General features: G+C 43.3%; 1 protein-coding gene across 1 annotated transcript; it reads right to left on the bottom strand.

Annotated features, from left to right (window-relative positions):
- Positions 1–1,309: 1,309 nt before the first annotated feature.
- LOC117885399 (histo-blood group ABO system transferase 2-like) lies at positions 1,310–23,647 on the bottom strand. Its single transcript, XM_034786707.1, has 5 exons — positions 23,409–23,647; positions 7,442–7,492; positions 5,092–5,127; positions 4,100–4,234; positions 1,310–2,009 (listed from the first exon to the last, which is right to left on the bottom strand). The coding sequence occupies exons 1-5, from the start codon at positions 23,645–23,647 to the stop codon at positions 1,325–1,327; spliced, it is 1,146 nt and encodes a 381-aa protein (XP_034642598.1). The 3' UTR covers positions 1,310–1,324.
- Positions 23,648–24,093: the final 446 nt, after the last annotated feature.

Here is a 24,093-nt window from a genome sequence, read left to right as displayed (position 1 = left end):
ATTACAGAGAAATGGGGTCTGGATTATTATAAATAATATATAAATAAAAGAAAGCACATGCATGCTAAAAAGGTTACCAACTCCAACTTCAGCCAAAAAGGTTACCAACTCCAACCTCAGCCTCTGGTAGGTATCAGTCTTTCAAAAGGCAGAGCTGGGTTTAACCTGTGGTTACCAGTTCATAACTGTATCAGATGCAGAACTGGAATAACCTTGAATAGTGCAATCTTTCTTTTATGGAGTTCATGCCTTTGATTTTGGCCTCATGTAACAGGTGATCAGAAAACAATGGCTCACTGCTCAGGACATAGCTTCAAAAGGCTGGATTTCTGCATAACCAGAGGTGGGGAATTTGCAGTCAGCTCCCACTAGACCTTCTCCAAGCAAACTACCTCACACTGTTTGTTCCAAAAGTCCATTCTTGTCTGGCACATCGTTCACTATAGCCCCTTGAAGTTCATAACGCATCCCAGGGCTCACCTCCCATCTGCCCCTCAAAGAGATTACAGACAATTTGGACCACAATAATCTGTACATTTAATACAACAAGGTATATCAAAGATATTGCAAGAAGCTTCCATATCTGGCACATCATCACTATGCACTGCAGGTCTGATTCTGCTTTGATATTGGTATAATCCCAGAGTGATTCCACCGCAGTCAGTATAGTGACACTGGTGTTAAAGTGAAGGAGAACCCAGCCCCAGTATCTTCCTTATCTTTTATTCTCCATAGAAAAAGAAGGTTCAGGGTAGAAACATGATGGCAGGGAAGCTGTCTCTATCTCTTTCACTTAGCACTGGGAGCAAAGAGGGACAGCTCTAGGCATATGAAATCTATAGTACCATGCAACCATCCTCTTTCTATTTTTCCCCCTAAGGATAGTCTGCCCTTTTGAAATTTGTTTTAGCCAGTCCATAATTTCATCTAGTCTCAGAGGGGCAACCTCTCCCTTATCGGCCATCTTGACTGTGGGAAAGTTCTCTGTTTTGTTAGGATTTTGGAGAAAAGCTGGCAATGATGGGGCATACATAATGGTATCAAATTAAAAGAAAAGAGTTTCTGAATAATGTCTAATATGATGGGGGAAAAACACAAAGAAAAATGATTCAGCTGCTGATGGCTGTGAATTTTAGGAGGTGGGGAAGAGAGTAGTAAAGCTATGCAGCCACCCCCATCCCAGAAGTCACATGACTTTTGCATTTAATAAAACAGACTCCAAAGATACTTAAACTTCATTCAATGAGACTTTTTTCAAGGGAATTGCAGGAGATTGCCATATCTGTCAGAGCATCCAACCATCCATCTCTTTCTCTTCCTTCCTTCAGAACCTGACTTCTTTCAGATCCTTGTGCACTGAGGACAACCTCTTAACCTTGACAATGAGAGGTCTGATCAGCTCCTCATCCCAGTAGTACTCTGGGGACAGCAGGCGTGTCGGCTTGTGGTACAGGAGGTATTTATTCAGGTGGCTTTCCTCATGCCACTTGGCTTCAATGCCACTAGCTCTGTCCTCCGTGATCCCTTTGTAGCAAGCTGTGGTCAACTTGTAGACTTCAGACACGCTCCCTCCGTAGAAGCTGGCCGCATAGTAGAAATCCCCTTCCCCAATGGGGATGGCAGCTCGCGACTCCTGCCGCCTCTCATATGAGTTGTTCTCCCGGGGTTCGGTGTATTGCCAGGAGCTGATGGTCCCCACAAGTGTGTCGATGATCTCCACCCCAATGTGCTCGAATAGCTGGACGTCGATGTCCATGGAGTAAAGATAGTCTACTTCGTAGCGCCAGCAACTGCGGATGTGGCTGCTAATGATGTCCATGCGGTTCATGGAAATGTCCTGCCACCGTGGGTAGTTCTGGACAGGGATGACGAAGAGACGCTTCTCAGGGGCCAGCTTCATAGATGGGACTTTCTCTGGGTGGTCAGTGAAGAGATAGAAGTTGACCCTGTGCCCGGAGAGGAAGAATTTGTTTGCGGAGCCAAGAAACCCTTCTATGAACCGGACATATCTGAAAGGCAAATGAGTGCAACAGTGAACGAAGTGAGATATCAGTGTGGTTCTAGTTATGAATGTCTTTATAAACTGGTTATAAAAACTGCCTTGCATTCACCCCAACTGCAGTGTCCTGGGAATCTAATTTCCACAATCTGGAGCTTTTCCTCTCTGATATTACCATGAGAAGATCCTTATAAGAACCTTCATCCTGCCTTTCTTCTGAAACACAGATGACCTCAGTTCCAAAGCTCAGGCCCCTGGATCAAACTGGTCAATACTTTTTAGATCCAGGATCCTTTCAGAGTCAAGAATAACACATGTAGGGTTGGTTCACAACAGGGCTTTAGCTTTTGGTGAGTCTCTGGATCGGGGGACTGGGTTTTGTGTCTCCCTTATCCTGGGTGAGGTACTCTAACCCTCTGGTTCTCCAGCTTTTTACAAAGTTGGCCTACCAATGAGTTTTGTCCTTTTTTGTGACCCACCACCTCTGCTGCCACCCCCTCCTAGCCCCGTGAAGGGGGCATCAACCACCTGCAACAGCACCCTCCACCCTGCCCCACAACACTAATCCTGGCCCATAAAGGAGGCCAGAGTGTGGTAGGGACGATTTACAGACTGAATCTGGCTGAGCCCGGTTCCCTGCTCTGGCTATTGCAACATGGCACACAAGATTGCAGAGTCACTCTAGTTTGGCCTGGATGCCCCTCCGTCATGTGGGATAAATGTGGGGTGTGCTCACTCTCCAAACTTCCTGCCCCCCTATTGAAACATCCCATCCACATCCACTTGGGAGATTATACGTTTGCTTAGGGCCCAGAGATGGATCAGTCAGACCTGCGTGACTAGTCCTCTTGGCCCCCATTTTGGGAAACACACCTCTAATTACCAGGCCATAGAGTCATTCTCATGCTTGCGCTCTCTCTCTGGCTCAATGACGAATTTAATCCACAGTGAAACAGCTTCAACAAGACAGATTGAGGGAGCGCCACATCAGAATGTCCCACAGCCCAGTGGTTCAGACATGCATCAGAGATCCCTGTTCAAATCCCTTCTCCTCCTCAAGCAGAGGGGAGACTTGAACCATGGGATATCCCACAGCCCAGGTGAGTGTCCTGATGCAATTGGGTTTCTGTTCTGTATGTGGGACACCTAGGCTGCCATGATAATAATAATTTACTGGCAATTTGATTTGGCCTCTTCTTAATTCCCTTAGGGCCTGGTCTTTGAAGTTATTTAGGCTCCTAACTCCCACTGAAATCAATCAGAGTTAGGTGCCTAAATACCTTTAAAAATCTGGCCCTTAAGTCTTTGTTGAAATCCCCAGCCTTAAAAAATATTCACTGTTTTAAATACGGGCATCCAGCAGTGAAGGCCAAGACTATAACAGGGTTCAAAAAGGAACTAGATAAGTTCATGGAGGATAGGTGAACTTCACATCAATGGCTATTTGCCAGAAGCTGGGAATGCATGACAGGGGATGGATCACTTGATGATTATCTGTTCTGTTCATTCCCTCTGGGGCACCTAGCATTGGCCGTTGTCAGAAGACAGGATACTGGGCTAGATGGATGTTTGGTCTGACCCAGTGTGGCCATTCTTACGTTCCTTTCATAGTAGGAAATGGAGCTGAGTTATTGAATAAAGGAATCCACCCCCTTTAACAATCTTATCTTGGGGCCTTAACATTTCACACATTTTGTTTTGTGGCCCTAAGGTCTGTTGAGATGGGTTAGTGAGACCGGTGCTATGTGACAAGGGGTGAGTGGATCGAAGTTCCAGAATCTCAGTTGTCACTGTGCTTTAATGGCTCTCCGCACATCCCAGCCATAGATCAGGTCTACATTAAGTTACACTAGTTAAGTTATGTAAGTACTGTAACTTAAGTCAACATAGCTTCCGCCTCTCATTGAGGTGAATTACAAATGTCAACACCGCTGCATCAATCCCAGCGGTGCCGATTTAGCTGTAGACAAGGCCTCAGTGTGCGGTGGAATGGAGCTAGGAGCATTACAGCGAGTCTTTCAAGGACATCTATCATGCTCCATAGTGCAGCACAGCTAGGCGTAGTGTCACAGGTCTTGGACTGTGCAAGAGAAATCGTACTTTTTAACTGCAAATGTGGCCACCCCGACAACGGAATTTTTTTGTCTGTACTGGGCATTCAGGATGTCTCTGTTGAAGGTGCCTTCCCACACGATGGGAGCCAGCCACGGGGACATCAGCAAGACATCAGTTCTCCTGCATGAAATGAGAGAGAAAACTCAATAACAGCCAGACTGAATCAGACCGGGGTCCAAAGGACCAGATATCTCCTCTCTGTTATTGGCCATCATTAGACACTTCAGGGTAACGTGCATGTGACCCTCTTGTGGCCAATTATGGAGCAACTTATCCATAAATGACAACTGTATCTACTACCAACCAACCCAAGTTGTACATATTCTCCTGTATATCTGAGCACACGACATAACAGGGAGCAAATAATGGGAACCTTCACGTTATTTCACACAAATATATTCACAATTTCATTCCAAGATATTTTGTCACTCAGAAACCATCTTAAATGTTCAAAATGGCTGGGATTTACAAAGGACCAGAGGGAAGTGAGACATTTGTGTCATATTAAAAACACAGGGGTTTGACTGCGTAGTGCTGCTTGAAAATCCAAATGAGATTATGGGTTTTTTTTGCATTATGACATGTGGAAATGTTGAATTATTTAAATAGGAAGCCAGATCAAATTCCAAAGGGTAAAATTACTAAAAAGCTGCATTTTCCCCTAAAAAGTAATTCCTTTAAGTGAAAATAGATCTTTTGCACTTGAAAATAATGTTTTCAACTGAAAACAAACAAACAAAAAAGTCACTTTTAAACAAACTGGCAGATTTCAAAAAATCAAACTGAAATAGTTTTGAGACTTCTCTATCTAATTTAATATGTTGGCAGGGCTAACTCTGTAGGTTCTTAGATTGTTATTCATTGCTGTAATTGCTGAGCACTAATCTGATCTACAAATAAATTTCATACTTTTTTCTTTTTATTTATTTTTTTATATTTATCCAATTTAAAACAAAATGTCAGAAGAGGGGACTTACTGAGGCCTGTCCACAAATGGCTGAGGATATGACATTCTGTTGAAAGAACACATGAATTATTGGGATATAACTGTATGCATTTAGACTCATAGACTTTAAGTTCAGAAGGGATCATTATGATCGTCTAGTCTGACCTCCTGCAAAATGCAGGCCACAGAATCTCACCCCCCACTCCTGTATCAAACCCCTAACCTATGTCTGAGTTACTGAAGTCCTCAAATCATGGTTTAAAGACTTCAAGGTGCAGAGAATCCTCCAGCAAGTGACCCTTGCCCCACACAGAGGCAGGCGAAAAACCCCCAGGGCCTCTGCCAATCTGCCCTGGAGGAAAATTTCTTCCTGACCCCAAATATGGCAATCAGCTAAACCCTGAGCAAGTGGGCAAGCCTTACCAGCAAGACACCCAGGAAAGAATTCTCTGTAGTAACTCAGATCCCACCCCATCTAACATCCCTTCACAGGACATTGGGCATATTTACCGCTAATAGTCAAAGACAGCCTAATTTTGGTAATTAATTTATCCCATCATACCATCCCCTCCATAAACTTATCAAACTTAGTCTTGAAGCCAGATATGTCTTTTGCCCCACTGTCCCCTTCGAAGGCTGTTCCAGAACTTCATTCCTCTGATGATTAGAAACCTTCATCTCATTTCAAGTCTAAACTTCCTGATGGCCAGTTTATATCCATTTGTTCTTATGTCCACATTGGTACTGAGCTTACATAATTCCTCTCCCTTCCTGGTATTTATCCCTCTGATATATTTATAGAGAGCAATCATATCTCCCCTCAGCCTTCTTTTGGTTAGGCTAAACAAGCCAAGCTCTTTGAGTTTCCTTTCATAAGACAGGTTTTCCATTCCTTGGATCATCCTAGTAGTCCCTCTCTATCTGTTCCAGTATGAATTCATCCTTCTAAAACATGGGAGACCAGAACTGCATACAGTATTCCAGATGAGGTCTCACCAGTGCCTTGTATAATGGTACTAACACCTCCTTATCTCTACTGGAAATACATCGCCTCATGCATCCCAAGACCGCATTAGATTTTTTCACAGCCATATCACACTGGTGGCTCTTAGTCATCCTGTCATCAACCAATACTCGGAGGTCCTTCTCCTCCTCTGTTACTTCCAACTGATACGTCACCAGCTTATAACAAAAATTCTTGTTATTAATCCCTAAATGCATGACCTTGCACTTTTCACTATTAAATTAGTCTCCCTTGATACATTCCAGTGAGAATATAGCCATATCATTTGTTCCCACATGAAGGACAATCAGTGGATTCTTTCCCGCTCCCGTTAGGATCCTCTTCAGCCTCAGGTCCACATCCTGTATCTTAGCACCCAGCAGACAGCACACCCTTCTGTTCTCTGGATCAGCTCTGGTTACAGGCCTGTCTATTCTTCTCAGTACAGAGTCCCCAACCATGTAGACCTGCCTCTTCTTTGTGATGGTGTGATTCTCCGGTCTAGCCCGTTCCCTCTGACTGCAAGTTCTCTCGATTCCTATTCTCCCTTGCAATCCTCTGCAACCCATCCCGTATCCTCCTGGGGCTCATATTTGGTGTTGTTATCTCCACTGACTCTTCCCCTTTTCCTACAGGACTAGCTGCTTTTCTCTTCTTCCTTACCCTCCCACCTTCAGCAACCACCTGCTGTGCCCCTTCTTCATTTTCCAACTCTGCAAACCTGTTCCTGAGCTCTATTTCTCCTTCATTAGCCTTTCTTTTCCTCTGCCTCGTTCTCTTAGCCCTGGTCTACACTATAGGCTTAGGTCGAATTTAGCCGTATTAGGTCGATTTAAAAATGACTGCGTCCACACAACCAACTGTGTTCCGTTGACCTAAAGGGCTCTTAAAATTGACTTCTGTACTCCTCCCCGATGAGGGGAGTAGTGCTAAAATCAACCTTGCTGGGTCGAATTTCGGGTAGTGCAGACACAAATCAATGGTATTGGCTTCCGGGAGCTATCCCAGAGTGCTCCATTGTGACAGCTCTGGACAGCACTTTGAACTCCTTGCTGGGTTAGAATGTTTGTGAATTTGCTAAATGTATTAATATATTACTACAAATACAGACAGGTTCCTAAAGTGTGAGGGTTGCAACTGTGCACATTGGGGTTCCCAGCTGAACAGTAATTTAAAAAAAAATACTGGGCCTGATCTTGGGACCAGAACCTTTTGAACCTGAGTGATAACTGGGATTTCTTACGGAATCAATATAATTAATACACAATTCGTAGATCAGACTACACCTGCATTGATCTTCTTTGCTTTGTTTGCTATGGCCACAAACTCACCTGTTTATTTTGCTATATATTAATGAACGCAGGGTACCCATTCTTACCGTGGAAGCACCGAGAAGGTTTCATCCAGATCAGCTTGTCTAGGAATGAGAAAGAAATCAGAGATGTTTCATTGCTCTCTTAGCATCACAGAAACAATGGACCAGATCCACAGCTGGGTTGAATCAGTGCCAATCCCTGGTCATCCGTGTGATTTACACTGGCTGAGGATCTGGTCCCATAAGACCAAACTTTTCAAAAATACATTCTGATGATTTTATTTATTTATTTTCTGGGGGCCTTAATTTTAGGATTTCCAGCTGGAGTCATCTAGGCCAGGACTTGCAAAGCCACCAGTATTTGTATTTAACATATTTATTGTGGAAGTGCCTAAGGGCCAGCCAAGATTGAGGCCCCAAAGTGCTAGGCAATTCTCCCATTCTTTTCAACAGAAATTGTGTGGGTCCAACTCCCTTGGTTGGCTTTGAAAATTGCAGCTTGTAAATTTGAGTGGGAACAAAGGCCAACATTCCATGTTGGGAGAGGCAGACAGAGCTACTATTTGTGCCCCCATCAGGTACCCAGATCCTGAGACAGCTTTGAAAACCTCAGTCTTGCTGTTTTTTTAAGGGGTGAAATGCACACACAGCCCCCATTGATTTCATCTTCCACATAACCCACGTACTCAACTCATTTTAAAGTCATGCCGAGGTTATCTAAAGTTGAGCCCAAAAATCAGAGACAGCTGAAATTAGAGTTAACTTTAGAAAACTGAGGCCTAAATCAAAGTGTCCGGCAGGCGTGGGCTACACTTAAAAACTAGCTCAAACTAGTTATGTTGCTCAGGGCTCTGAAAAATTTCACATCCTGTATGATATAAGTAACTTGGTCTAACATCTGGTGTAGACACAGCTAGGTTGATGTAAGAATTCGTCGCTTAACCTAGCTACCACCTCTCATGGAGGTGGATTAACCATGTAAACTGAAAAATGCCTTCCATCAATTTAAGAAATGTCTACACTACCATGTTACAATGGCACAGCCATACCTGTGCTGCAGTAATTGCTGTGGTGAAGACATATTCTCGTAGATGGCTATGAGATGTATCTTCCTAAAGGCATTAGCAAAAGCTAGTAGGATTAGTCTGCCCAGGGAGCCAGGTTCCTAGGAGAGAATGTGGGCTGGACTGTAAACTCCCATAAGATGACAATGTGACGGTGCCCCCCATAAGGCTTTCTGGAATATGCTTATGATTGTATATATGACATAAATAGAATATATTTTATACTACATATGCCATATAACATATCTATATAAAGGATATGATCTACTGAATACATTCCTCCTATTTGCATGCATGTATCATTTTTGTACTTGAAGTTAGGAATATTGGCTGTCTACTTGCTTGATAGCCTTAGTAAAGCATTTGGCCAGCAGATTAAGTGCCCAATCAAGAACCACTTAAGCCAACAATGAATTTGGAGACACCACTCTACACTGGAGCTTTCCCAGGAATGTGGCTTGGCTGGTAAGAAACTCAGTCATGGATGTACATATGACTCCAAAACTCCATCTTGGAGCTGGATTTTGCATAGGAGAGAGGAGGGAGTCTCCACCCACAAGAGAAAGTCTACTTAAATCCCTGGGAGACCGCTCCATTTGGTTTTCAGCTGGCTAAAAGGATAGCCTCTCCACCCCAAGGATACCTGAAAGAAACTGGAACAAAGGACAGTAACTACAGGGGGTGTGAGTGATTGCTGGACCCAGACTAGAAGGTGACTAGTCTGTAAAAGGAAGCTTACTGGAAGTCCTCTAAGGGTGAGGTTTTTATCTGTACTCAGTCTTATTACTGTATTAGGCTTAGATTTGCGTGTTTTATTTTATTTTACTTGGTTCTGTCTGTTACTACTTGGAACCACTTAAATCCTACTTTCTGAATTTAATAAAACCACTTTTTACTTATTAATCAACCCAGAGTATGTATTAATACCGGGGGGTGGGAGGGAACAGCTGTGCATATCTCTCTCTCAGTGTTATAGAGGGCGAACAATTTATGAGTTTACCCTGTATAAGCTTTATACAAAGTAAAACAGATTTATTTGGGATTTAGACCCCACTGGGAGTTGGGCAACTGACTGTTAAAGACAGGAACACATCTGTAAGCTGCTTTCAGGTTAAGTCTGCAGCTTTGGGGCACATGGTTCAGACCCTGGGTCTGTATTGGAGCAGATGGCTGTGTCTGGCTCAACAAGACAGGGTGCTAGAGTCCCGAGCTGGCAAGGAAAGCAGGGGCAGAGGTAGTCTTGACACATCAGTTGGCAGTTCCCAAGGGGGTTTCTGTGATCCAACCCATCACAAAGAAGGAAAGGCAGTTGAATGTTGAAATGTGCATCAACAAACCAGAATTAAGTGTTTCCATTTCAGGAAGCTCAAAATGATTTGTTTTAATGGACAAAGTCAAAATGAAATGTTTTGAAATTTGCAAACTGATTTTATTTTTAAATTTGTGTTCTATAGAAAGTTTTAAATATTTTGCCCTGTTTGGGGTCAAAAATAAATGTTGAAACTTGGGAATTCCCCAGGGGACAGGAACTCTGAATTTCGCTGTGGTCTAGTTGCTGCTTAACATACATGAGGGTATCATACAATCAAAGAAAATTAGGGTTGGAAGAGACCTCAGGAGATCATCTAGTCCAACCCACTGTCTAAAGTAGGACCAACCCCAACTAAATCATCCCAGCCAGGCCTTTGTCAAGCCAGACCTGTCATAGGGATACAGCTAAGGGTAGCATAAAATCCCTCCTTTACCTGTAAAGGGATTAGAAGCTCAAATAACCTGGTTGGCACCTGACCAAAAGGACCAATAAGGGAAGAAGATCCTTTCAAATCTGTGGGGGGAGGTTTTGTTTGTGCTCTTTTTGTGTGTTCTCTCTCAGACAGAGAGGGACCGGGGCAGGAAAAACCATCTCCTAAAACCCTACCTGAAATAAGCATCCAAGATTACAAAAACTGTAAGTCATAGCAAGCAACTGTGTTAACTTAACTTTGGTTATAGCTTGTGAATTTTCCCTATGCTAAGAGGGAGGTTTATTCCTGTTTTATGTAATTTTGAAGTTTTGCCTAGAGAGGAATCCTCTGTGTTCTAAATTGTATTACCCGGTAAAATTACCTTCCATCCTGATTTCTACAGAGGTGCTTCTTTTACTTTTTCCTTTATAATAAAGTTCTGCTTTTAAGAACCTGATTGGTTTTTAGTGTCCAAAAAACCCAGGGGTCTGGTCCGTACTCACCTTGTTTACCTATTTGGTTAGTATATTATTCTCAAGCCTCCCCAGGAAAGGGGGTAAAGGGGTTTGGGGGGATATTTTGAGGAAACAGGAACTTCAACCGGTCCTATTCTTGAATCTTTGTCTAACTCACTTGGTGGTGGCTGAGATACTGTCCAAGGACAAGGAAGAATTTGTGCCTTGGGGAAGTTTTTAACCTAAGCTGATAAAAATAAGCTCAGGTGGTCTTTCATGTGGGACCCCACATCTGTACCCCAGAGTTAAGAGTGGGGAGGAAACCCTGACAGAGCCTTAAAAACCTATAAGGATGAAGATTCCACCACCTCCCTAGGTAACCCATTCCAGTACTTCACCACCCTCCTAGTGAAATAGTTTTTCCTAATATCCAGCCTAGATGTCCCCTACTGCAACTTGAGACCACTGCTCCTTGTTCTATCATCTGCCACCACTAAAAACTGCCTAGCTCCTCCTTGGAACCCCCCTTCATGTATTTGAAGGCTGCTATCAAATCCCCCCTCACTCTTCTCTTCTGCAGACTAAAGAAGCCCAGTTCATAGAATCACAGCATCATGGAATATCAGGGTAGGAAGAGACCTCAGGAGGGGGAGGTGTCCAATCCCCTCAAAGCAGGACCAATCCCCAACTAAATCATCCCAGCCAGCACTTTGTCAAGCCTGACCTTAAAAACCTCCAAAGAAGGAGATTTCACCACCTCCCAAGGTAACCCATTCCAGTGCTTCACCACCCTCCTAGTGAAAAAGTTTTTCCTAATATCCAATCTAAACTTCCCTCACTGCAACTTGAGACCATTAATCCTTGCTCTGTCATCTGCCACCACTGAGAACAGCCTAACTCCATCCTCTTTGGAACCCCCTTTCAAGTAGTTGAATGCAGCTATCAAATCTCCCCTCATTCTTGTCTTCTGCAGACTAAACAATCCCAGTTCCCTCAGCCTTTCCTCATAAATCACATGCTCCAGCCCCCTAATCATTTTTGTTGCCCTCCGCTGGAATCTTTCCAATTTTTCCATATCCTTCTTGTAGTGTGGGGCCCAAAACTGGACACAGTACTCCAGATGAGGTCTCACCAAAGCTGAATAGAGGGGAATGATCACGTTCCTCGATCTGCTTGCAATGTCCTTACTTATACAGCCGAAAATGTCGTTAGCCTTCTTGGCAACAAGGGCACAATGTTGACTCATATCCAGCTTCTCAACTACTATAACCCCTAGGTTCTTTTTTGCAGAACTGCTGCCTAGCCACTCGGTCCCTAGTCTGTAGCAGTGCATGGGATTCTTCCATCCTAAGTGCAGCACACAGCACTTCTCCTTGTTGAACCTCATCATATTTCTTTTGGCCAAATCCTCTAATTTATCTAGGTCCCTCTCTATCCTATCCCTACCCTTCAGTGTATCTACCACTCCTCCCAGTTTAGTGTCATCTGCAAACTTCCTGACGGTGCAATCCACACCATCCTCCAGGTCATTAATGAAGATATTGACCAAAACCGGCCCCAGGACCAACCCTTGGGGCACTCCGTTTGATACTGGCTGCCAACTAGACATAGAACCATTGGTCACTACCCGTTGAGTCTGACGATCTAGCCAGCTTTCTATCCACCTTATAGTACATTCATCCAGCCCATACTTCTTTAACTTGCTGGCAAGAATACTGTTGGAGACGGCATCAAAAGCTTCGCTAAAGTCAAGGAATAACATGTCCACTGCTTTCCTCTCATCCACAGAGCCAGTTATCTCATCATAGAAGGCGATTAGGTTAGTCAGGCATGACTTGCCCTTTTTGAATTCATGCTGACTGTTCCTGATCACTTTCCTCTCCTCTAAGTGCATCAGAAATTAATCCTTGAGGATCTGGTCCATGATTTTTCCAGGGACTGAGGTGAGGCTGACTGGCCTGTAGTTCCCCGGATACTCCTTCTTCCCTTTTTAAAAGATGGGCACTACATTAGACGTTTTCAGGTCATCTGGGGCATCCCTGATTACCATGAGATTTCAAAGATAATGGCCAGTGGCTCTGCAATCACATCAGTTAACTCCTTTAGCACCCTCGGATGCAGCGCATCCGGCCCCATGGACTTGTGCTCATCCAGCTTTTCTAAATAGTTCTGAACCACTTCTTTCTCCACAGAGGGCTGGTCACATCCTCCCCATGCTGTGCTGCCCAGTGCAGTAGTCTGGGAGCTGACCTTGTTCGTTACGACAGAAGCAAAAAAGCATTGAGTACATTAGCTTTTTCCACATCCTCTATCACTAGTTGCCTCCCTCATTCAGTAAGGGGCCCATACTTTCCTTGACTTTCTTCTTGTTGCTAACATACCTGAAGAAACCCTTCTTGTTCCTCTTAACATCTCTTGCTAGCTGCAACTCCAAGTGTGATTTGGCCTTCCCGATTTCACTCCTGCATGCCTGAGCAATATTTTTATACTCCTCCCTGGTCATTTGTCCAATGTTCCACTTCTTGTAAGCTTCTTTTTTGTGTTTAAGATCTGCAAGGATTTCACTGTTAAGACAAGCTGGTCACCTGCCATATTTACTATTCTTTCTACACATCAGGATGGTTTGTTCCTACAACCTCAATAATGATTCTTTAAAATACAGCCAGCAATCCTGGACTCCTTTCCCCTTCATGTTATTCTCCCAGGGGATCCTGCCCATCAGTTCACTGAGGGAGTCAAAGTCTGCTTTTCTGAAGTTCAGTGTTCGTATTTTCCTACTCTCCTTTCTTCCTTGTGTAAGGATCCTGAACTCGACTCCAATTTCTCTAGCTCACTCTGGACCATATCTCTACACTCCAGCATATCTACCTCTCCCCGCATCTTAGTGTCATCCACGAACTTGCTGAGGGTGCAATCTATCCCATCATCCAGATCATTAATGAAGATGTTGAACAAAACCAGCTCCAGGGCTGACCCCTGGGTCACTCCAGTTGATCCTGGCTGCCAACTAGAAATCGATCCATTGATCACTACCCTTTGAGCCAGATAATCTAATCAGCTTTCTATCCACCTTTTAGTCCATTCATCCAATCTATACTTTTTTAACTTGCTGGTAAGAATACTGTTGCAGACCATATCAAAAGCTTTGCTAAAGTCCAGGTATATCACATCCACTGCTTTCCCCATATCCACTGAGCCAGTTACCTCATCATAGAAGGCAATCAGGTTCGTCAGCCATGACTTTCCCTTGTGAATGCATGTTGACTGTTACTGATCACCTTCCTCTCCTTCAAGTGCTTCAGAGGACCTGCTCCATGATTTTTCTGAGGACTGAGGTGAGGTTGACTGGTCTTTAGTTCCCTGGATTCTCTTTCTATCCTTTTTTAAAGATGGGCATGATATTTGCCTTTTTCCAATCATCCTGGACCTCCTCCGATTGCCACGAGTTTTCAAAGATGATGGCTAATGGCTCTGCAATCACATCAGCCAACTCCCTCAGCACTCTTGAATGAATTAGATCCAGTCCTATGGACTTGTGCATGTACAGGTTTTCTAAATAGTCCTTAACCTGTTCTTTCACTACTGAGGGCTGCTCACCTCCTCCCCATACGGTGCTGCCCAGTGCAGCAGTCTGGGAGCTGACCTTGTCTGTGAAGACAGAGGGGAAAAAAAGCTTTATGTACTTCAGCTTTTTCCATATCATCTGTCACTAGGTTGCTTCCCCCATTCAGTAAGGGCCCCATACTTTCCCTGACCTTCTTCTTTTTGCTAACATATCTGTAGAAACCCTTCTTTTTACCCGTCACATCCCTTGCTAGCTGCAACTCCAATTGTGCTTTGGCCTTCCAGATTACACCCCTGCATGGTCAAGCAATATTTTATACTCCTCCCTAGTCATCTGTCCAAGTTTCCACTTCTTGTAAGCTTCCTTTTTGTGTTTAAGCTCACCAAAGATATCTCCGTTAAGCCATGCTGGTCACCTGCCATATATGCTATTCTTTCTGCATCTCAGGATGGTTTGCTCCTGCGTCCTCAATAAAGCTTCTTTAAAATACAGCCAGGTCTCCTTCGACTCCTTTCCCCCTCATATTAGCCTCCCAGGGGATCCTGCCCATCAATTCCCTGAGGGATTCAAAGTCTGCTTTTCTGAAGGGTAGTAAAATCAGGCCCTGAGTCAAGCCACAACACAACAGCAGTGAAGATATATAAGGAGCAGGGCTATGGAAGATCTGGATTAAGGTAAAAAATGTCCTTACCCTATGGACTGGCATGAGGTCCGGATGATGTCTGATATACTAGGGAAACAGAAGAGCATCACATGTTAATATAAATGGAATGTTTCTTTTAGTATGAGGAATGTAGGGCCAATTACAGCAGCAAAAATCCAGACTAACTCTATATAGCCCCTCATGGCAGCACACACACCTCAATTGCCATCTGCACAAATCTACACAACTCTTCCAGCATAACACAACCTGCACACAGCAACACAAGCAGCACACACAATGACCCCAAACAACACTCTGAATGTCTGTTGAGTCATCATGAAGTGATAGAAACATCTACAAGAATGGTGGAGGGATCTTTGTTCAGTATATAACCGGGTTCAGTCCTCAATGGAATTCAGTCTGCTGCTGTCAGTTTTTAAGTCCTCAGCCATTTTTGGCTTTTTATACACATGACTTTATGAATTACACCCAGGAAACAGCATAGACTTTCATCTACTAGTTATTACTTAAAGGTTACAAGAATAGCACCAAATTTTCAACTGGAACAAATTGGCATACCTCAATTAATTTCAGTGGAGCTATGCTGATTTACACTCCTGTGGGACTTGGTCCCATTGATTTCAATTGAAGTACATTTACACTAGCTGGGGATCTGTTCCCTTGTGTTTAACTTGTGATTTTGGGGCCAACTCAATGCTTTCATGTTTCCTTGACTCTAGACATTGTGTTAAATCTTTTGACACCTAAAATAATGAAGAAACAAGGTGGGTGAGGTAATATCTTTTATTGGACCAACTTTGGTTGGAGAGAGAGACAAGCTTTTGAGCGCCAAAAGGCTCTTCTTCATATCTGGGAAACTTAGAGGCCTGGTGTTCTCTACAGTTGACAGCAGCTTACGTTAACCTAACTCTGTAAGCATCTACACTAAAATGTGGATCCCACCAAAGTAACTCGCTCACTACACAGACTTAATAACTCCACCTCTGCAAGAGGTATAGCACTTAAGTCAATGTAGTTAGGTCAACACACTGTCGGTGTAGACACTATGTTGTTTACACTGATTGTTGCTACCATTCAGAAACAATCCCACAATGCCTTACATTTACATTTAAATCAGTGCAAGCACTCCTGGTAAGGACATGCACCGCCAACACAAGGAGACTTTAGTCTGGACGTGTAAAACAGATTTAATTACTGCAGTGGCTGTACGTCAAAGTAACTTAGGTTGACTTAATTTTTAGTGTAGACTTGCCCTTACTCAGAGTGTCACAGCTGGAAGAGCGTAGGGAGGGAACAAATTAACAAAGCAAAAAGAACACTGTGAAGTATTGGGATTGTGTCAACAAGTGTGGAGTAATGGATCCATAGATCCACAGTAGGTGTTGAGAAAAGTAGTTCTGTTGAAGTCTGTCAATTCACAGCACCTGAGGATGTGACTTTATAATACTGAGACAGTTTCTTGTTGACACACTCACAATACTTCACAGTGTTGTTGGGTTTTTTGTTAATTTGTGCCCTCCCTATGCTCTCCTGGGAGTCACCTCCCAGTCTCCAGGAAGGTGTCTCATTCAGCATTGTTACATTCACCTAACACAGAAGGTGAGCTCCAAAAGTAACACCCGTAAACCCCTCTTTTTACCCAATCTGTTTACAAGAAGAAGGGTACTGCGTGCACCAGCTCAAACTAAATTTAACCAATCAGCTTTCTACCTTATTTCTCTGGTACACCCTTTATCTTTTTGTCCTGAACAGATGCATTCCTGATACCAAAGTACATGAAGGAACTTCCTACATTTGTCCAAAGATAGATAATGTATGAGTGCTCTGTTTCCTCTGGACCATTCCAGGTACTGGTCTGTGAGAGTAACTACCACTGCTTGCCACGGTAAAACACTCAAATGACTTAATCCTGTTAGTTTCCCTATTTACTTAAGCTAAAACTTATTTCAGTTAATACAGGGTGTTGTGGGATACTTAGCATAAGAGATCAGGATTATAACAAAGGTACAGGGCAATTTAGGATATATAACTGCTTTCTGCTTAATGCATACTAATATGTATATGGTGAGAATATATATATATATATACACACACACACACATTAATAACGTATATATGCTAGCCAGCATACATAGGTGAACACCAGCTGGGGATTTGGCTCTGAATATTTTTAGGCAAAATTAAAACCTTAGCATGAATGCTGCCATTAATTCTATATTCTCCCTTAGCTGAACTCTACTTTCTAACCCCATCCTTAACTTTAACCTGTTATTCTGACTCATATTGTCTTCACTGGAGTTACTCTGAGTATGCTCAGATTTAACTGAGAGCAATCTGTACATGCACCAATTTCCTGAGTAGCACTGATCATAAAAATGAAGAAAAACAAATTCTGTGGGGGGAAATAAATAACATTTTGGAGTCATTTTAATTTTGCAGGTTTTTTAAAATAAATGATTTTCTGTAGGGCCGTCGATTAATCATATTTAATTCATGTGATTAACTCAAAAATTAATTGTAATTAATCACAGTTTTAATTGCACGGTTAAATAATAGAATACCAATTGAAATTTATTACATATTGTGGATACTTTTTTACATTTTCAAATATATTGATTTCAATTACAATACAGAATACAGAGAGTACAGTGCTCACTTTAAATTATTATTTTTAAATTAAACTTTTTGTGATAGACTGCACTACACTACTTGGATTAGGTGAATTGAAAAATACTATTTCTTTTGTTTTTTTACAGTGCAAATATTTGTAATAAAAATAAATATAAAGCGAGCACTGTACACTTTGTGTTCTGTGTTGTAACTGAAATCAATATATTTGAAAATGTAGAAAACATCCAAAAATATTTAAATAAATGGTATTCTATAATCAGGATTTTTTTTTAGTTGCTTGAAAGCCCGAATTTTCTATTTATTGAAATTTTTTATTGAAAATATTTGGTTTTCCAAAGTTTTATTTCAAAATGTTCCATTTTGTTCCTTCCTCTCACCCCCCTTTCCATTTACCCTTTTCTCTCCCCTCTCCCTTTTGTGTCTGAAGAAGTGGGGGAATAAGGACAAAATGACAGAAAAATGAAATACCCCCTCCAAAAAAACTCCCAAACCAAACAATCTTAAGAACCCCAAACAAACACCTGAACCCCCAAACAAGAACAAACTACCTCTCCCAAGAAAAGTCTACATTGTTCCATTTCCTGGAAAAGGGGATATTTATTTTAATCAATATTTTCTGCGGAAATTTTCCATTTTGAATAAGTGGTTTTGCATGAAAAGATTTTGGATGAAAAAAAAGAATAATTTGAAAAAACTTTCAATCTGCTCTGCTGAATTTATTCTCTCCCTGTGCCTATTCAAGCCCCAAGAAAAATGAAAGTCTAGCTTATTGATTGGTGTAAATGGATTTATGCCACCGGAGGTCAGGCCCGAGTATTTACTGAAACACTTACCTGAAGTATACAATGATCCCAGCCATCAGTATCACAACAAGCAGGTGTACTTTTCTGATTCGCATGATGTTGATGTAATGTAATGAAAGCACAGAAAAGAATAGATTTATTAATAATAATAATAATGTTTTCCACTGCCTTACCCAGATTCCCTGGCAGAATTTAGAAGGTGCAAGCCAGCAGCAGATGCTGTTTCTTCCTTTCTCGGCCTTGTTTTAGAGGGTGTAACTGCAACAGCTAACCAGGTTAATCACAATCTCTCCTTATGGTGTGAGCTCACTTCCTCTTTCACCTTTTCCCTCAGCATAACTCCTTGGCAAAAATCGCCTTTTGACAGCAGACACACACCAGATTGAGCTCTGACTGCAAACAGTCAGAGAACGAATTCTTCGACCAGCAGGGAAATAAAATAATCTGAAAAAGGGGTCAGTTAAAATGTACCCTAGGCCAGCACTGCCATGCAGCAGCTCCCAGCCTGTGCCACGCTCCTTTTCCCTCCCTGCACCCTGCCCTTCTAAAGTTACTACCTGTGAGTTACAATAAAAAAAACAGGACATCCGGGACAATGCAGAGACCGTAAAGCAGGCCAGCTTCACAGGCTTTCTGGTACAGCAGCTATCTTAGACAAGGGAGGGATCTGGAGAGGCTGCAACCTGATACCCCTCTGGCTGGGCCCCACCCTCCCTTCCCCTTTGCTCCCCATACCAGCACAAAGAGAAAGTACAAGCAGTCACAGCAGCTTCCCTGCAGTCCCCACCTCTCCACCAGCTGACTCCTGTCCTGTCCCAATCAGCTGCCTTGCTCTGGAGTGCAGAATTTGTGCAGAACTCAGGGGAGCCAAATTGTGTCCCAGGGGAGAGTGAGAGGGGTGGAGCAGGGCAGACAGGCAGCATTTGGCAGATGAGAGGGGAAGATGTACTGCCCCACAGTGGCACTAGTGGGGCGGGCACGGGAGAGGGAGGGGTAGAGGGAAGTGGGGTGAGCCCTCTGTGGGGGGTACCAGAATGGGGGGGAATGTGGGAGGGAGGGGGGGCTTGTGTTTCTGGCTGGATGGTCCATGTCAGCACCCCCTCCCCAGGGCTGGGGTGTTAAAGGTCCTGTGTAGCCCAGTCCTGCAGCCCAGATCCACCAGGGCTAAATTCCTTGGAGGGTCTGGTCTCTAGGGGACATTGTACAGGGAAATATTCTATTAACACACCCACCCACCCACTGAGCCATCCTCATTCCCTCCAGAAAGGTGTAGTGCATGGACCACACACACACATACACACACTGAGCCACCATCATTCCCTCCAGCAGGGGATAACATGCGCACACACACACACAGCAGGGCTCATCCCCTCCTGCAGGGGGCTGCAGGGACACACACACACACACACGCATTTCTGTAAAAATGAAGCCTTTCAGTAATGTCAAAATGAAATATTTTGTTCTGACCTGAAATATTTCATTTTGATCCCTTTTGTCACAGTACAGCCCAAAGACATAGTTGTGCACATTCTTCTGTCATGTGGGAAACCCTAGTTCAAAACCCTTTCCCTCCTCAGCAGACGGAAGAATCAAATGCAGATCTTTGATGTCCCAGATGAGCACTCTCACTGTAACAGAATGCTAATCTGTATTATGTTGTTCAGTCACTGTGTGTAACATACCTGATTTAAACAAACCTCAGCCATACCTGACAGAACATTAACAGATCTTGTGATGAACACATCTGGTGCGTATAAGCAAATGCTGTAGCCAATCCATCTCTGGTACAGAAGAATATGACACTGACCCCTGAGCTAAAGCTTATAAAGGAGGCAATGTTACCACCTCCTACTACTTCTACTTCATTCATTTAGTGAATCCTCCTTTGCTTTTGACAAAAGCCTGGACATCAAAACAATTTGGAGGTCAAAACGAAACATTTCGTTTGGCTCCAATATTACCAAAACCTTCCAAAGATTTTGGTTCAGTTTAAACTATTTGGCCAACTCTACCCAAAGTCAACATTTATTTTTTGTCAACCCCAAGGTGCATGTTTTTTGGTGAATAAGGCGCTCACCTGAAAAATTCCCCCGACCTCTACTCACAGGATCTGTCAACAGGGACTTGGGTACCTAACTCCTTTAGTGTCCTTTGAAAAATTCTTGCCATAAAGTCCAGGGGCATTGTTTCAGAAAAATTTGGAGTGGGGGCAGAGTTGTGTCCTCCTCCCTGCTGCCATCTTCCCACTGAGGCTGCAGCTGCTTGTGTGGGGTTAGCAGGCCATTCCTATCTTGGATAGGGACAGGGACATGACAGACCAGTTCTATCCCAGGGAATAAGTGGGGCCATGGGACAGGACGGAGATCAGAGACCAGGTCGCGCCATGCTCAGCTGCTGCCTAGGCTGCCACTGCTGCTTCCTCTCTGGCCAGCAGGGAGAAGGGGGTGGTGCTGACAGAGCTGCTCCATACAATGTGCCACCCCTACTCCTCATAGCCCTATATGACGTTATTGACATGGACTGTGACTGTATAGATCATTGTTGCAACCACTGTTATATATTTGCAGCAAATTTTGTACAAAGGTTGTCGAGTGAGGTGTCTATGACAAGGTTATGATTTGTTGGTTATGATTATGCTGTCTGTATGTGTGTATCATTTTTAATTTAAAGTTATAAGTATTGTCTCTATATTGTCTGTATTTCAAACTTGTGCTATGCTTCTGGGTGACACCCCAGACAATTTGGCATCAGCACTGCCTAGTCTGCTTGATGGCCCATTAAGGACCATCAGCTATACAATTGACCCATTGAGAGAAGGCAGATACACCTTGTAACTCAGCAAGGCATGCAGGGACGTGCCAATGGGCAGACGTTTTTTCCATGCAATGTGCTGGATAGCTTGTCCTTGAAACAAAGAAAGCAGAGGCCACATGGCAAGAGACTATAAAAGGCTGCAGCATCTCCTCCAGCTTGTCTTCAATCCTGCTACTTACTTCTTGAGGATCTTTGCTACAAACTGAAGCTCTGAACAAAGGACTGAATGACCCATCTCAGCTGTGGATGTACTCCAGAGACTTGATTTGAGCCTGTGGCTTATTCCGTCACTGCTACAACCCTGAACCAAGAACTGTGCCATTACTGTATGTAATTAATTACATTTAACGAATTCTAGCTCTCATCTATATTTCTTTCTTTTTATGATTAAACCTTTAGATTTTAGATTCTAAGGGATTGGCAACATCATGATTTGTGGGTAAGATCTGATTTGTATATTGGCCTGGGTCTGGGGCTTGGTCCTTTGGGATTGGGAGAATTTTTTTTCTTTTACTGGGGTATTGGTTTTCATAACCATTCGTCCCCATAACAAGTGGCACTAGTGGTGATACTGGGAAACTGGAGTGTTTAAGGAAATTACTTGTATGATTTATGGTTAGCCAGTGGGGTAAAACCAAAGTCCTCTCTTTTTGGCTGGGTTGGTGTGCCTTAGAAGTGGAGAAACCCCAGCTTTGGGCTGTAACTGCCCTGCTCTAAGCAATTTGTCCTAAATTGATACTCTCAGTTGTGTGCTGCCAGAGGCAGCAGCATTACACCCTAGGGTGGCAGATTTAGCCTGGCTGCCCCTCCATCATGATGGCTGGACAGTCTGGCCACATTTGAGTCCTGGCGTGGGACCCAGTGCATTAGATTACAATGTCATGTAAATCTGCCACAGTTGCAGCTGCAGTGTAGACATAACCACAAGAGCCCCACAGACTCAGGGGAGACACTGTAGAGCTGGCTGGGGGAAAGTCTGGGGGTGAGGGGGCAACTGTCCCCCTGCCCCATAGCAAGTGACACCCCTGATAAAGACTTAATGAGAGAGCACATGGATATCCACCTCCGCCCCCTTCTTTGGTCTTTCTGAGTGCACCCCCTCAGGTCTGGGCCTTGTTCCTGTCCCTATCTTGTCATGGAGTCATGAAGTTCTCCCATTCTTACATGGAGCTCTGGGCTAAAACACCCTGTGGAACAGCTGTGATTTCCCAGCAGATCCGAGTGTGTTTGGTACCTGCAGTTCTTCTGCCAGGATCTGTGACCAGTACTACATTAAGCCTTCTCCAATGATTTATCTAGCATAGCTGGAGCAAAGCATAACTTACTAGAAAATATTACAGAGCAACTCCTAGTGACTAATGGACCATTAATACAGAATAAAAACCCAGCGACATTACAATCATGATTTGATTGGGAACTCAGCCATCCAGACAGCAGTGGAGACTCTTTCTGATCTCTTCAGCTTTATGGGAAATGTCAGCTCTCTCAGAAAACCCCATCACAGAGCTGATGACATTGAGCTCCCCCATAGATGAAAATGAAAAGACACTGGCATCAAGTCAAACATATCCCACCCTCCCCAAAAGCAGACTACCCCAAATATCTATAACAAAGCAACTAATCAAACACCCAACAAATAGAACATAAAAAAGACACAATCAAGCAAACACAAATAAAAACTCCAATACCCCAGGTAGATATTTTACCCCAAAATTGCAGAAGAGGCAGACTCTATGAAGTGTGCTTAAGACTTATTTATGGCTACTGATTAGACAGATTTATTTACACCAGTCAAACCCTACAGTAACTCCACTGAGTTCAATGGAGCTAGTCTGGATTTTTTCTACTGCATAAACAGATTGCATGCTATGTTCACATGAAAACAATTGTATCATCAGTTGGTTATATTTATGAAGAAATGATGAATGAAACTATGGTCATGGAAGAAATATGGGCGTTTTATTCTTGGAGAACAACCTCTATCCAATCATTTTCCATAGGGCAGCTTTGATATCCTTGTTCCTCATGCTGTAGATGATCGGATTCATCACTGGAGGCACCACAGAATAGAAAACAGTCAGCATGAGATCCACACCTGCTGGAGAGCTTCAGGTGGGCTTCAGGTAGGCAAAGGTGTCAGTGGAAACAAACAAGGAGAACACAATGAGGTGAGGGAGGCAGGTGGACAGAGCTTTATTCCAGCCCTGCTCAGAGGGGATTCTCAGCACTGTGTTGAAGATCTGGACATATGACACAATTATTAAAAAAAAGCAGCTTAAGCCTAAAAAGATAATAATTACAATAACTCACACTTCACTGTGGTTTGAGTCATAGCAGGCGAGCTTGAGTAGCTGGGGGATTTCACAGAAGAACTGATCCACCATGTTGCCTCCACAGAAGGTTATGACAAATGTGCTCTCAGTGTGCAGTGCAGAATTGAGAAGACCACTGATCCAGGCACTGGCTGCTATTTGGACACAAGCTGTCCTGTTCATCACCCTCTCATAGTGCAGTGGTTTGCAGATAGTGACGTATCGGTCATATGCCATGATGTGAGTAAGAAGACATCTGCTGAAGAAAATAATATGAAGAAAAAGACTTGGGCAAAGGATCCAAAATAAGAAATTGACCTGGTGTTCATGATGCAGTTGGCCATGGATTTGCGGATGGTAACAGAGATAGAGCCGAGGTCCAGGATGGATAAATTTATCAGTAAGAAGTACATGTGGGTGTGAAGAAGGTGATCAAGGGTTACAGCGGTGATAACAAAGAGGTTCCCCATCAGGGTTACCAGGTAAATTGCTAGAAACACCACAAATTGTAAAATCTGCAGCTCCTGACCTTCAGAGAAGCCCAGGAGAAGGAACTTGGTCATGGTGGTTCGGTTGAACATTTTCCTTCTCAGTACATCATGTCCTGGAGAACAAAGAAAATGCTCAAGAGTAGATTTCCCTGCATGAGGAAATAAGGAAACAAATCAACAGAGCCAGATGTG

The sequence above is a fragment of the Trachemys scripta genome, chromosome 12 (assembly GCF_013100865.1).
Source record: "Trachemys scripta elegans isolate TJP31775 chromosome 12, CAS_Tse_1.0, whole genome shotgun sequence".
Classification (NCBI taxonomy): domain Eukaryota; kingdom Metazoa; phylum Chordata; order Testudines; family Emydidae; genus Trachemys; species Trachemys scripta.
Note: the sequence above shows the minus strand (reverse complement) of the source record. Positions and strands in the feature narration are given on the sequence as shown.

Coding starts and splice junctions, on each gene's coding strand:
- LOC117885399 (XM_034786707.1), bottom strand. CDS start 23,647: ATGGCATATGACCGATACGTCACTATCTGCAAACCACTGCACTATGAG. Junction 7,493..23,408: donor GACTCAAACCACAGTGAAGT/GTGAGTTATTGT, acceptor CTCTGATTTCTT/TCTCATTCCTAGACAAGCTG. Junction 2,010..4,099: donor GCCACATTTGCAGTTAAAAA/GTACGATTTCTC, acceptor TTTGCCTTTCAG/ATATGTCCGGTTCATAGAAG.